This window comes from Ranitomeya variabilis, chromosome 8, assembly GCF_051348905.1.
Source record: "Ranitomeya variabilis isolate aRanVar5 chromosome 8, aRanVar5.hap1, whole genome shotgun sequence".
Taxonomy (NCBI): domain Eukaryota; kingdom Metazoa; phylum Chordata; class Amphibia; order Anura; family Dendrobatidae; genus Ranitomeya; species Ranitomeya variabilis.
The window spans coordinates 134635630-134650820 of NC_135239.1; the positions used below are offsets into that span (position 1 = coordinate 134635630).

Sequence of the window (15191 nt, forward strand, 5' to 3'; positions counted from 1 at the left end):
TCCTTCAAACCGCACATCCAAGCTCTCGCCACCTCCTGTCGCCTCCAGCTCAAAATTATTTCCAGAATCCGTCCTTTCCTCAACCCACACTCTACCAAAATGCTCGTGCATGCCCTAGTCATCTCCCGCCTCGACTACTGCAACATACTCCTCTGTGGCCTACCTTCTAACACTCTCGCACCCCTCCAGTCCATCCTTAACTCTGCTGCCCGACTAATTAATCTCTCTCCTCGCTACACTCCTGCTTCCCCTCTTTGCAAATCCCTTCACTGGCTCCCAATTTCTCAGCGTATCCAGTTTAAATTACTAACACTGACCTACAAAGCCATCCATAATCTTTCTCCTCTGTATATTTCCACACTAATCTCTCAATATCTTCCCTCACGTAATCTCCGGTCCTCCCAAGACCTCCTTCTCTCCTCCATGCTTATTCGCTCCTCACCCAATCGCATCCAAGACTTCTCCCGAGTACAAGTGAGATCGCCGTGGGACACTCGTAATTAAATGGACTACGGCAGACAGAGTATTTCTGTTGGTTTATTATTTTATTTTTGTTGCAGGAGATGAGGGAGTCGCGGATTAGGTGTTTGGCGAGTGTGAATATTGGATGTGATTATGTAAATGTGTTTTTTTTGTGTGTTTTTTTACACTTGAACACAGTTGCCGGATGATGGGACTACTCATCAGCTCATGCTGTCACTGTTATATGTGACAGTAGACATAGCCGGATGGGAGCAATAGTCACATCAGACGATGCCTAGCTACACACACACACACACACACACACACACACACACACACACACACACACACACACACACACAGACACCAGCAGACAGACACACAGACCCGCACACAGCTGCGCACACACACACGCACATTATCTCCGTCCATACACTCTTCCTCCTTCATTTCTGCAGTGTTTTTAGCACGCAAATCTGCAAACCTTTTTACACCTGCGGTTTTGCTGCGGATATGACTGACTCAATGCAAATTAATGGGTACAGAAACGCTGCACATCCGCAAAAAGAACGGACATGCTGCGGAAAATAAAACGCTGCGAATCCGCAGGGAATTTTCTGCAGCATGTGCACACCAATTCTGAATTCCCATTGATTAACATTGCTTGGGTAATACATGGCAGATTTGGTGCAATTCCGCGTAGAAAAAAGCTGGTGATCCGCAACGTGTGCATATAGCCTTAATGAAAATTATCATCTTTGAGTGAGTGCCACCTGCACATCTGCTTTCATATCAATTAGAAGCTGTGGGCTCTGGAAACAAAAGCATTAAAACAAGTTTCCAGTTACAGAGCCTTCAGTCTAATGTTCAACTCTGATAATCTCCAAAACAGAGCTTTGAGGGAACAGTGCCAGACCCAACAGCAACTACAAAGGTTGCTCAGTGGTTAGCACTGCAACCTTTCAGCGCTGGAGTCCTGGGTTCAAATCCCACCAAGGACAACACCTGCAAAGAGTTTGTATGTTCTCCCTGTGTTTGCGTGGGTTTCTTCCGGTTTCCTCTCACATTCCAAAGACATACTGATAGAGAATTTAGATTGTGAGCCACTTTGGGGACAGCGATGATAATGTGTGCAAACTGTAAAGTGCTGCAGAATATGTTAGTGCTATATAAAAAGATTATTATTATTATTATTATTACTAGCTGAAGAGCCCGGCGTTGCCTGGGCATAGTAAATATCTGTGGTTAGTTATAGCACCTCACTTCTCTTATTTTCCCATCACGCCTCTCATTTCCCCCCTCACTCCTCTCATTCCCCCCAACACTTGTAATTTCGACCTCACATCTGTCTTTCTGATCACTCCACTATTCTCCCTCACTCCTCTCATTTTGCACTCACACCTTTTCATTTTCACCTCACACCTCTCATTTTCCCCTCAGTATATACATGTTTGTCATCTCTCTTATTTATAGTATACACCTGTATGTCATCTCCTGTATATAGTATATACCTGTATGTCATCTCCCCTGTAAATAGTATATACCTGCTGTATGTCATCTCCTCCTGTATATTGTATATACCTGTATGTCATCTCTTCTGTATATAGTATATACCTGTATGTAATCTCCTCCTATATATAGTATATAACTGTATGTCATCTCCTCCTGTATATAGTATACACCTGTATGTCATCTCCTCCTACATATAGTATATACCTGTATGTCATCTCCTCCTATATATAGTATATAGCTGTATGTCATCTCCTGTATATAGTATATACCTGTATGTCATCTCCCCTGTATATAGTATATACCTGCTGTATGTCATCTCCTCCTCTATATACCTATGTGTCATCTCCTCCTACATATAGTATATACCTGTATGTCATCTCCTCCTGTATATAGTATATACCTGTGTGTCATCTGCTCCTGTATATAGTATATATACCTGTGTGTCATCTGCTCCTGTATATAGTATATACCTGTGTGTCATCTCCCCTGTATATACAGTAGTATGTACCTGTATTGTTATGATCCGGTGACCTTGGAGCCGCATGAGACTTTCTCAGGAGTAGGTGGAACCTGTACTGACCGCAAACCCTAAACTGTCACCGCAACTAGAAGTAGCCGTGGGGTGTACCTAACACATCCTAGACACCTCGACACAGCCGGAGGACTAAATACCCCTATAGATGGAAATGGGAATTCTATCTTGCCTCAGAGCAGAACCCCAAAGGATAGGCAGCCCCCCCACAAATATTGACTGTGATTATTAGAGGAAAGACACACGCAGGCAGAAATCAGGATTTAGCAAAAGAGGCCACGCTAGCTAAATAGGAAAGGATAGGACAGAGTACTAAGCGGTCAGTATTAAAACCCTAAAAATATCCACAGCAGATAATACAAAAATTCCACCATCTACTAAAGACATGGAATGTATATCTGCATCTCCTGAGAATCCAACTTGATTGAAATATCCAAACACAGTCTAAGCTGGACAAGAAAAAACATTGAATAGTACTGAATTGTAAAGCACACAGCATGTGTGCTGCAGAAACAAAACCAGACACTTATCTTAGCTGATTTGGCAGCAGGGCAGGAGGAACCAGACAGAGATGCTAAACCTCCAAGAACAATGGACAACTGGCAAGGGCTAATGAATCCTGCACACCTAAATATCCCAGTCAGAGCTGCAATCAGCAGGGACACCTGCCCAGGATTGCAACCCAGGGACAACTGCATTACTACCAACAACCACCGGAGGGAACCCAAGAGCAGAATTCACAACACTGTGTCATCTCCTCCTGTATTAGACCTCGTTCACATGTTATTTGGTCAGTATTTTTACCTCAGTATTTGTAAGCTAAATTGGCAGGCTGATAAATCCCCAGCCAACAGGAAGCCCTCCCCCCGGCAGTATATATTAGCTCACACATACACAATAGACAGGTCATGTGACTGACAGCTGCCGTATTTCCTATATTTGACATTTGTTGTCCTTGTAGTTTGCTTATTAATCAGATTTTTATTTTTGAAGGATAATACCAGACTTGTGTGTGTTTTAGGGCGAGTTTCATGTGTCATGTTGTGTGTGTTGAGTTGCGTGTGGCGACATGCATGTAGCGACTTCTGTGAGACTAGTTTTGTGGCGACATGCGTGTAGCAACTTTTTGTGTGTCGAGTTGCATGTGACAGGTTAGTGTAGCAAGTTGTGCGCAGCAAGTTTTGCGCGGCGAGTTTTATGTGTGGTGCGTTTTGAGTATGTGCAAGTTTTGTGTGAGGCAACTTTTGCATGTGTTGCAACTTTTGTAGATGTGGCAAGTTTTCCATGAGGTGAGTTTTGCACGTGTGGCTAGTTTTGCGTGAGCCTAGTTTTGCATGTGGCGAATTTTGCGTGTGGCGAGTTTTGAGCGGTGACTTTTGTGTTTTGACTTTTATGTGGCGAGGTTGATGTATGTGTGGTGAAATGTGTGCTGAGGGTGGTATGTGTTCAAGCACGTGGTAGTGTGTGGCACATTTTGTGTGTGTGTGTGTGTGTGTTCATATCCCCGTGTGTGGTGAGTATCCCATGTCGGGGCCCCACCTTAGCAACTGTATGGTATATACTCTTTGGCGCCATCGCTCTCATTCTACAAGTCCCCCTTGTTCACATCTGGCAGCTGTCAATTTGCCTCCAACACTTTTCCTTTCACTCTTTCCCCATTATGTAGATAGGGGCAAAATTGTTTGGTGAATTTGAACGCGCAGGGTTAAAATTTCGCCTCACAACATAGCCTTTTGTGGCTGTAGCTGCGACGGTGCAGATGCCAATCCCAGACACACACACACACACACACAGCTTCATATATTAGAATATAGGTTAGGTAGGGCACTATTCACCTCTGTGATAAGATCTACTTTGCTTATAGGCTGCAAAAATGTGCAATATGCAGAACAGAGGTCATGAAGCTGACATGACAGTAAAGTGGACATTTTAAGACTGCTAAGGTCGGTGTAAAGATTCTGTAACCCAAAACACACTAAGCGCAGGCCAAATACATCATTATTTCCTGACCACAAGCTGTGGTGTCCCTACAGAATCAGTGTACACAATATAGCAGTGGATACAGGAGTTGAACGCTGACCATTGCTTACCTGTGGAGGGCTCATAGGCTTCCTCGTGCCCTACAGAGTCCACAGGCTGCACCCTACCGCCTGCTCGATAATTCAGAGGCTGGCAGTTTTGGAAGGTCCCCGTGCTGAGAGTACGGTTCATGGTCACTAGCAGTTTTGGAATCAGAAAGCGAACAATAGGAGTAGCTCCAATAAATTTCATTCAGTAGCCTAAAGAATAAATATGCAACAAAAATGGAGATTTTTAAGTGTTCAAAAAATTGTCATATAAATAATAAAATGTGAAAAAGAAAAAGCAGTTACTTACCAGGAAAGAGTACAGGGACTATAAGGATTTATACCTGGCAACGGGTCTGGGGGAAACATAGTAACATAGTTATTAAGGTTGAAGGAAGACTTTAAGTCCATCTAGTTCAACCCATAGACTAACCTAACATGCCCTAACATGTTGATCCAGAGGAAGACAAAAAAAAACCCATGTGGCAAAGAGTAAGCTTCACGTTGGGGAAAAAAATTCCTTCCCGACTCCACATACGGCAATCAGACTAGTTCTCTGGATCAACGCCCTATCAAGGAATCTAGTGTATATACCCTGTAACATTATACTTTTCCAGAAAGGTATCCAGTCCCCTCTTAAATTTAAGTAATGAATCACTCATTACAACATCATACGGCAGAGAGTTCCATAGTCTCACTGCTCTTACTGTAAAGAACCCGCATCTATTGTTATGCTTAAACCTTTTTTCCTCCAGACGTAGAGGATGCCCCCTTGTCCCTGTCTCAGGTCTATGATTAAAAAGATCATCAGAAAGGTCTTTGTACTGTCCCCTCATATATTTATACATTAAAATAAGATCACCCCTTAGCCTTCGTTTTTCCAATCTAAATAGCCCCAAGTGTAATAACCTATCTTGGTATTGCAGACCCCCCAGTCCTCTAATAACCTTGGTCGCTCTTCTCTGCACCCGCTCTAGTTCAGCTATGTCTTTCTTATACACCGGAGACCAGAACTGTGCACAGTATTTTAAGTATGGTCGAACTAGTGACTTGTATAGAGGTAAAATTATGTTCTCCTCATGATCATCTATGCCTTTTAATGCATCCCATTATTTTATTTGCCTTTGTAGCAGCTGCCTGACACTGGCGGCTGAATACGAGTTTATCATCCACCCATACACCCAGGTCTTTTTCATTGACGGTTTTGCCCAGAGTTTTAGAATTAAGCACATAGTTATTCATCTTATTACTTCTACCCAAGTGCATGACCTTACATTTATCTCCATTAAAGCTCATTTGCCATTTATCAGCCCAAGCCTCTAGTTTGCATAAATTATCCCGTAATATAAAATAGTCCTCCTCTGTATTTATTACCCTGCAGAGTTTAGTGTCATCTGCAAATATTGAAATTCTACTCTGAATGCCCCCTACAAGGTCATTAATAAATATGCTAAAAAGAGGGCCCAATACTGACCCCTGTGGTACCCCACTGCTAAGTCTACGTTCACATTAGAGTTCGTCGCCGCATGCGTCATGCGCCCCTATATTTAACATGGGGGCGCATGGACATGCGTTGTGCTGCGTTTTGCGACGCATGCGTTTTTTTGGCCGCAAGCGTTGGGCGCAGAGAACGCAGCAAGTTGCATTTTTTTTGCGTCCAACTTTCGGCGAAAAAGGACGCATGCGTCGTAAAAGGCAGCGTTTTAGTGTGCGCTTTGTTGCGTTTTTGTTTGCGTTGTGCCGCCGACGCAGCGGCGCACAACGCAAATGTGAACGTAGCCTAACCGCGACCCAGTCCGAGTGTGTTCCATTAATAACCACCCTTTGTTTCCTATCCCTGAGCCAGCTCTCAACCCACTTACATATATTTTCCCCTATCCCCATTATTCTAATTTTATGTATCAACCTTTTGTGTGGCACCGTATCAAAAGCTTTTGAAAAGTCCATATACACTACGTCCACTGGGTTCCCTTGGTCCAGTCCAGAACTTACTACTTTGTAGAAGCTGATCAAATTAGTCTGACATGAACGGTCCCTAGTAAACCCTTGCTGATACTGGGTCATGAGGTTATTCCTCTTCAGATACTCCAGTATAGCATCTCTAAGAAAACCCTCCAGGATTTTACCCACAGTAGAGGTTAAGCTTACTGGCCTATAATTACAGAGTTCAGTTTTTGTCCCCTTTTTGAATATTGGCAAAACATTTGCTATACGGCAGTCCTGTGGTACAGACCCTGTTATTATGGAGTCTTTAAAGATTAAAAATAATGGTCTCTCAATGACTGTACTTAGTTCCTGCAGTACTCGGGGGTGTATCCCATCCGGGCCCGGAGATTTGTCAATTTTAGTGATTTTTAGATGCCGCCGTACTTCCTGCTGGGTTAAGCAGGTGACATTTAATGGGGAATTTTTATCACTAGTCATTTTGTCTGCCATGGGATTTTCTTGTGTAAATACTGATGAAAAAAAAGTCATTTAGCATATTGGCTTTTTACTCATCCTCATCCACCATTTCACCCAGACTATTTTTAAGGGGGCCAACACTATCATTTTTTACTTTCTTACCATTTATGTAGTTAAAGAATATTTTGGGATTATTTTTACTCTCTCTGGCAATGAGTTTCCCTGTCTCGATTTTTGCTGCCTTGATTTGCTTTTTACAGAATTTATTTAATTTTTTGTATTTATTTAATGCCTCATCACTACCTACTTCCTTTAATTCTCTAAATGCTTTTTTTTGTCACTTATTGCTCCCCTTACAGCTCTATTTAGCCATATTGGTTTCCTCCTATTTCTAGTATGTTTATTACCATACGGTATATACTGTGCACAGGTCCTATCCAGGATGCCAAGAAACGTCTCCCATTTTCTTTGTGTATTTTTATGTCTCAGGATATCGTCCCAGTTAATTGCACCAAGATCATCTCTCATCCGTTGGAAATTTGCCCTCCTGAAGTTTAGTGTCCTTGTAACCCCTCTACTACACATCTTATTAAAGGATACATGAAAACTTATTATTTTGTGATCACTATTCCCTAAGTGACCCCCAACCTTTATATTTGATATGCGGTCTGGCCTGTTGGTTAATATTAGGTCTAGCAGTGCCCCCCTTCTTGTTGGGTCCTGAAACAGTTGTGAAAGGTAATTGTCTCTCATAGTTGTCAAAAACCGATTACCTTTGCTGGAACTGCAGGTTTCTGTTCCCCAGTCTATTTCAGGGTAGTTGAAGTCCCCCATAATAATGACTTCTCCTTGAGTCGCAGCTTCATCTATTTGCTTTACGAGGATATTCTCCATTGCTTCCATTATTTTTGGAGATTTATAACAAACCCCTATCAGTAATTTATAATTTTTTCCCCCTCCCCTTATCTCCACCCACAGGGACCCTACATTTTCATTAAATTCACCTGTATTATCACGCCGGATGGGTTTTAAGGACTATTTTACATACAGACACACCCCTCCCCCTCGCTTATCTGTACGGTCATTTCTGAACAGGCTATAGCCCTGGAAGTTAACAGCCCAGTCATGGCTCTCATCCAGCCATTTTTCAGATATCCCCACCATGTCATAATTATGTTCCAACAACATTAATTGTAATTCATCCATTTTGTTGGCGAGGCTTCTGGCATTAGTATACATGCACTTTATGTTCCTCTCTGTACCTCTATTCTTTCTTAAATTACTAACTGTTCTAACCCCACCCCCCATGCCACCACCACACCCAACTTCCTTATTTGTGCCCAGGTCTCTATCTGCACTATCTTCCCCTCCTATAAAATGAATACCCTCCCCCCCCAATCCCTAGTTTAAACACTCCTCCAATCTCCTAGCCATTTTCTCACCCAGCTTACACAAGTTAACTACTTATAATTTATCTTGAGATATTTCCCCAACTGCAGAATACCCATCCTCACATGGAGCAATTCTTCTATACAATGCCTCAAGTAGGTGGTAGAGGGCTCAGGGCTTGTAAATTACGACACCTACTCATCATTGTTTTTATCAGTAAAGATGGTTTTCATAATGACTTATAGTATCTGTTTCCATCCAATTCATTATTCAATTTGTGCATTTTTTAAATTAACTTTGATTGGTTTCACCTTTTTTAATTTTTGGAGAGGGGAGGGGGGCCATCAGGATTATACTCGTGCTTTTAAATATCAAGATGTTTAAAGACGAACCATCATTTATCATTTACTACACTTTTTACTCGAAAAGAAAGGCACAAAAAAAAACAAAAACGAACAATAGTAAAATACAAGGAAAATTCACTTTATACCTGTGAGGCAAGGAGGGAGATCATATACGGGGGTCGATATGTATTCCCGGGATGTGGATGGAGTCCTATTAGACCCGCTGGAGTGCCTTGTGGTCACAGGAAGATGCTTGTGAGTCACAAGGCAAAATAAAAGTAAGCATGGACCTGGTCAAGCTATTTGGCCAAGGCATTGTTCAGGAAAACCAGTTATGGGCTTTTATGTTTGAAAAGGACTACAAAAGGTAGCAGGGCAGTCCATTTCCTCCAGGCCAGATCTTGCAAGTGGCCCATGGCCACAGATTCCAGTTTAAAAAACCCTGCAGCAAGGGTTTGGGTGTGTAAGTTTGGAGTTTGCAACTTGAGGAGAGATGGCTCTGCAAAAGCTCAGCCTGTGAGTTAACACAGAGCCAGCAGAGCGAAGTCCTGGCACCCCACAGCGTGATATGGTGGTGCAGTCGCCCTCGGCAACTGGACTGCCATGGACTGTTTTGTTTCCCAGTTGCGATCCGGAGGATACGGTGTGAGTGTGGACATTAAACACGTTTGCTGTTAACATTTCCTGTGGTCAATGTCTGTCACTGAACCATCCCCTCAGCACTACAGTCGGTAGGAGAATGCGGGAAGTGTTAATTGAGGCATAACCCAACGCCACCTGCATATCTGTCAAGGCCTGCGGACAAAATGGAGGAAATCCTGAGGCAGCTAGTCCTCACACAACAGACCAATAACCTGTTGCTGCAGCAAATTGCAGCCCTGCGTGAGGCACCTCCAGCACTGACGCATGAACGTCGAAGCCCGAGACAAGGTCCGCTCCGCTTTGAGGAAACGGAGTCCGGAAGATTAAGTGGAAGCTTTCCTCACTGTCTATGAGCGCACAGCTGAGCGGGACAACCTGCCAACTTCCTAGTGGGCTGAAGTGGTGGCTCCGTTCGTGACGCAATAAAGGCCTACTTTGACCTCAGTCGGGAAGAAACCCAGGACTACGCCAAGTTGAAAGGTGAGATCCTTGCCCAACTGGGGGTTATTATCTATGCGAGAGCCTAACGGGTATTTTCTTGGACTTTTGTGGTGGCCCAACCCTCCCGGTCTCAGGTTTATGACTTACTGCAGTTTGTGAAAAGGTGGCTCCAACCTGAGACTTTGACTCCGGCCCAGATGGTAGAGAGGGTGGTAAGAGCTCTGCCAGCAGCCATACAGCGTTGTGTGGGGCAAGAGGACCGGGGCACTCTGGACCAGGTAGTGGAACTGACTGAGTGGTACCCGGCCACTTAGGACTTTATACCGGACACAGCTCCACTACGGCTGTCACGTCGGGTCCCACAAACCCAGGAGACTGGGAAAAGTCCACGACCCTTTACTGGGGTCAAACAGGCCCGAGCCCGTACTGAGGGGGTATCCCGAAGGGAGAGTGACAGCAGACCTGTGTCCCCTAAATCAGCCCCAAGGTCCAGTCGTGCCACAGCTATCAAGTGTTGGCGGTGCCAGGGCCCGGGACATGTGGCTGCCAACTGACCCTGACAGCTGAAGATATGCACTGCGGGTATACTCGCGTTTGTGTCCTTGTATGCCCAGCCAGTCTGCACCACCACTACAAGCACTGTTGGTACTGAACCCCCAACTGTGCAAGATATTCGTTAATGGATACCAGACGGACACTCTCTTGGACTCGGGGGGCTTAGTGACTCTTGTACATGGGTCCCTTGTTGCTGGGGACAATGCCAATGAACGGAAGTTGGGGGTGGTATGCATACATGGGGAACTCCGAGAGTACCCGACCACGGAGGTAACGTTTTCCACCACGTGTGGAGAGATAAGTCATGTGGTGGGAGTGGTAAAGACTCTTCCGCATGGGACTGTTTTGGAAAAAAATTATAGTGTAGGGGAGAAAGAGTGCGCCATTAAGTAGGTCTTGTAGTCCCTACACTATTTGCTCGGTCAAATGTTTCGCTTGGTGATCATTCACATTTGATATGGATGAGGAATGCCAAAGAGAGGAATGCTCGGGTCACCAGATGGTTTCTTTCCCTGCCGAATTTTAATTTCACCATTGAACATCGGGCAGGGATATCGCAGGTAATTGCGGATCCCCTACATGATGACAAGTGTTCAACGTCACAAGTTTGAACAGAGGGGGTGTTATGTGAGGCGGGGGGGGGGGGGGGGGATCATATGTGTGGGTCGATATGCATCCCCCAGGATGCGGACGGAGTCTCATTAGACCGGTAGGAGTGCCTTGTGGTCACAGCAAGACGCCTGTGAGTCACAAAGCAAAATAAAAGTAAGCATGGACCTGGTCAATCTATTTGGCCAAGGCATTGTTCAGGAAAACCAGTCACCGGCTTTTATTTTTGAAACGGACGACAGAAGGTAGCAGGGCGGTCTGCTTCCTCCAGGCCGGATCTTGCAATTGGCCCATGGCCACAGATTCCAGTTTAAAATAAACCCTGCAGCAAGGGTTTGGGTGTGTAAGTTTGTGCAATTCCTTGCCCTGTACTCTGTTATGTGTTGTGAATTTGCTTTTTGCTCCCTCTAGTGGTTACTAGTTTTTTGACTCTGGTTTTTCTGTCATTCCTTTTATCCGCACCTGGGTCGTTAGTTAAGGGTGTTGCTATATAAGCTCCCTGGACCTTCAGTTCAATGCCTGGCAACGTAGTTATCAGAGCTAGTCTGCTGTGCTCTTGTCTACTGATCCTGGTTCCAGTTATATCAGCTAAGTCTGCTTTTTGCTTTTTGCTATTTGTTTTGGTTTTGTATTTTTGTCCAGCTTGTTCCTAATCTGTATCCTGACCTTTGCTGGAAGCTCTAGGGGGCTGGTGTTCTCCCCCCGGACCGTTAGACGGTTTCGGGGGTTCTTGAATTTCCAGTGTGGATTTTGATAGGGTTTTTGTTGACCATATAAGTTACCTTTCTTTATTCTGCTATCAGTAAGCGGGCCTCTCTGTGCTAAACCTGGTTCATTTCTGTGTTTGTCATTTCCTCTTACCTCACCGTTATTATTTGTGGGGGGCTTCTATCCAGCTTTGGGGTCCCCTTCTCTGGAGGCAAGAAAGGTCTTTTGTTTTCCTCTACTAGGGGTAGCTAGATTCTCTGGCTGGAGCGTGTCATCTAGAATCAACGTAGGAATGATCCCCGGCTACTTCTAGTGTTGGCGTTAGGAGTAGATATATGGTCAACCCAGTTACCACTGCCCTATGAGCTGGGTTTTTGTATTCTGCAGACTTCCACGTTCCTCTGAGACCCTCGCCATTGGGGTCATAACAGTTTGCCAGGCCAGTATTAAATGTTTAATGCATTGCAGAAGAGGGATTATAAGAAAGAAGATTCTGAGTTTTTTTTTTTTTTTTTTCTTCTTCCCCTTTACCTCAGAGTGGCTATGCTTGCTGCAGACATGAATGTCCAGACCTTGATTACAAGTGTGGACCAGCTGGCTACTCGTGTGCAGGGCATACAAGACTATGTTATCAGAAATCCTAGGTCAGAACCTAAAATACCGATTCCTGAACTGTTTTCCGGAGACAGGTTTAAGTTTAGGAATTTCATGAATAATTGTAAATTGTTTTTGTCCCTGAGACCCTGTTCATCTGGAGACTCTGCTCAGCAAGTAAAAATTGTTATTTCGTTCTTACGGGGCGACCCTCAGGATTGGGCTTTTTCGCTGGCGCCAGGAGATCCGGCATTGGCTGATATTGATGCGTTTTTTCTGGCGCTCGGTTTACTTTATGAGGAACCCAATCTTGAGATTCAGGCAGAAAAGGCCTTGCTGGCTATGTCTCAGGGGCAGGACGAGGCTGAAGTGTATTGCCAAAAATTTCGGAAGTGGTCCGTGCTGACACATTGGAACGAGTGTGCTCTGGCCGCTAATTTTAGAAATGGCCTTTCTGAAGCCATTAAGAATGTTATGGTGGGTTTTCCCATTCCCACAGGTCTGAATGATACTATGGCACTGGCTATTCAAATTGACCGGCGGTTGCGGGAGCGCAAAACCGCAAATTCCCTCATGGTGTTGTCTGAACAGACACCTAATTCGGTGCAATGTGATAGAAAAACCGCAAATTCCCTCATGGTGTTGTCTGAACAGACACCTGATTTAATGCAATGTGATAGAATCCTGACTAGAAATGAGCGGAAAATTCATAGACGCCGGAATGGCTTGTGCTACTACTGTGGTGATTCTACACATGTTATCTCAGCATGCTCTAAACGTATAGCTAAGGTTGTTAGTCCTGTCACCGTTGGTAATTTGCAACCTAAATTTATTCTGTCTGTAACTTTGATTTGCTCACTGTCGTCTTATCCTGTCATGGCGTTTGTAGATTCAGGTGCTGCCCTGAGTCTTATGGATCTGTCATTTGCTAAGCGCTGTGGTTTTACTCTTGAACCATTAGAAAATCCTATTCCTCTTAGGGGTATTGATGCTACGCCATTGGCAGCAAATAAACCGCAGTATTGGACACAGGTTACCATGTGCATGACTCCTGAACACCGCGAGGTGATACGTTTCCTGGTTTTACATAAAATGCATGATTTGGTTGTTTTAGGGCTGCCATGGTTACAGACCCATAATCCAGTCCTGGACTGGAAGGCTATGTCAGTCTCAAGTTGGGGCTGTCGTGGTATTCATGGGGATTCCCTGCCTGTGTCTATTGCTTCTTCTACGCCTTCGGAAGTTCCTGAGTATTTGTCTGATTATCAGGATGTCTTCAGTGAGTCTGAGTCCAGTGCACTGCCTCCTCATAGGGACTGTGACTGTGCTATAGATTTGATCCCAGGCAGTAAATTTCCTAAGGGAAGACTGTTTAATCTGTCGGTACCTGAACATACCGCTATGCGTTCATATATCAAGGAGTCTCTGGAGAAGGGACATATTCGTCCGTCTTCTTCCCCTCTTGGTGCGGGATTCTTTTTTGTGGCAAAAAAGGACGGATCTTTGAGGCCTTGTATTGATTATCGGCTTTTAAATAAGATCACTGTCAAATTTCAGTATCCTTTACCGCTGTTGTCTGACTTGTTTGCCCGGATTAAAGGTGCCAAGTGGTTCACCAAGATAGACCTTCGTGGTGCGTACAACCTTGTGCGCATTAAGCAAGGTGATGAATGGAAAACCGCATTCAATACGCCCGAAGGTCATTTTGAGTACTTGGTGATGCCTTTTGGGCTCTCCAATGCGCCTTCAGTTTTTCAGTCCTTTATGCATGACATTTTCCGGAAGTATCTGGATAAATTTTTGATTGTTTATCTGGATGATATTTTGGTTTTTTCTGATGATTGGGATTCGCATGTGGAGCAGGTTAGGTTGGTCTTTAAAATTTTGCGTGAAAATTCTTTGTTTGTCAAGGGCTCAAAGTGTCTCTTTGGTGTACAGAAGGTTCCCTTTTTGGGGTTCATTTTTTCCCCTTCTGCTGTGGAGATGGACCCAGTCAAGGTCCGAGCTATTCTTGATTGGACTCAGCCCTCGTCAGTTAAGAGTCTTCAGAAGTTCTTGGGTTTCGCTAACTTCTACCGTCGTTTTATCGCTAATTTTTCTAGCATTGTGAAACCTTTGACGGATATGACCAAGAAGGGCTCCGATGTAGCTAACTGGGCTCCTGCTGCCGTGGAGGCTTTCCAGGAGTTGAAACGCCGGTTTACTTCGGCGCCTGTTTTGTGCCAGCCCGATGTCTCACTTCCCTTTCAGGTTGAGGTGGATGCTTCAGAGATTGGAGCAGGGGCCGTTTTGTCGCAGAGAGGCCCTGGTTGCTCTGTTATGAAACCTTGTGCCTTTTTCTCTAGGAAGTTTTCGCCTGCTGAGCGAAATTATGATGTGGGCAATCGGGAGTTGTTGGCCATAAAATGGGCATTTGAGGAGTGGCGTCATTGGCTCGAGGGTGCTAGGCATCGAGTGGTGGTCTTGACTGATCACAAAAATCTGATGTATCTCGAGTCTGCTAAACGCCTTAATCCGAGACAGGCCCGCTGGTCATTGTTTTTCTCCCGCTTTGATTTTGTTGTCTCGTATTTACCAGGTTCAAAAAATGTGAAGGCCGATGCTCTTTCTAGGAGCTTTGTGCCTGATGCTCCTGAAGTCGCTGATCCTGTTGGTATTCTTAAAGATGGAGTTATCTTGTCAGCTATTTCTCCGGATCTGCGACGTGTGTTGCAGAGATTTCAGGCTGATAGGCCTGAGTCTTGTCCACCTGACAGACTGTTTGTCCCGGATAAGTGGACCAGCAGAGTCATTTCCGAGGTTCATTCCTCGGTGTTGGCAGGTCACCCGGGAATTTTTGGCACCAGAGATCTGGTGGCCAGGTCCTTTTGGTGGCCTTCCTTGTCAAGGGATGTGCGGTCATTTGTGCAGTCCTGTGGGATTTGTGCAGTCCTG

General features: G+C 44.6%; 1 protein-coding gene across 2 annotated transcripts in view; it reads right to left on the minus strand.

Annotated features, from left to right (window-relative positions):
- The window catches only part of ALDH9A1 (aldehyde dehydrogenase 9 family member A1), a 317452-nt gene that overhangs the window by 200754 nt on the left and 101507 nt on the right, over positions 1–15191 (minus strand). The window contains exons 2-3 of one of the 2 annotated variants that reach the window (XM_077276919.1): positions 4883–4928; positions 4597–4785 (exon numbers count right to left, since the gene is read on the minus strand). In XM_077276919.1, the coding sequence (XP_077133034.1) occupies positions 4597–4777 (181 nt within the window). In that variant the 5' untranslated portion in view covers positions 4778–4785; positions 4883–4928. The remainder of the gene's footprint in view (positions 1–4596; positions 4786–4882; positions 4929–15191) is intronic. The other variant, XM_077276920.1, reaches the window with a different exon arrangement.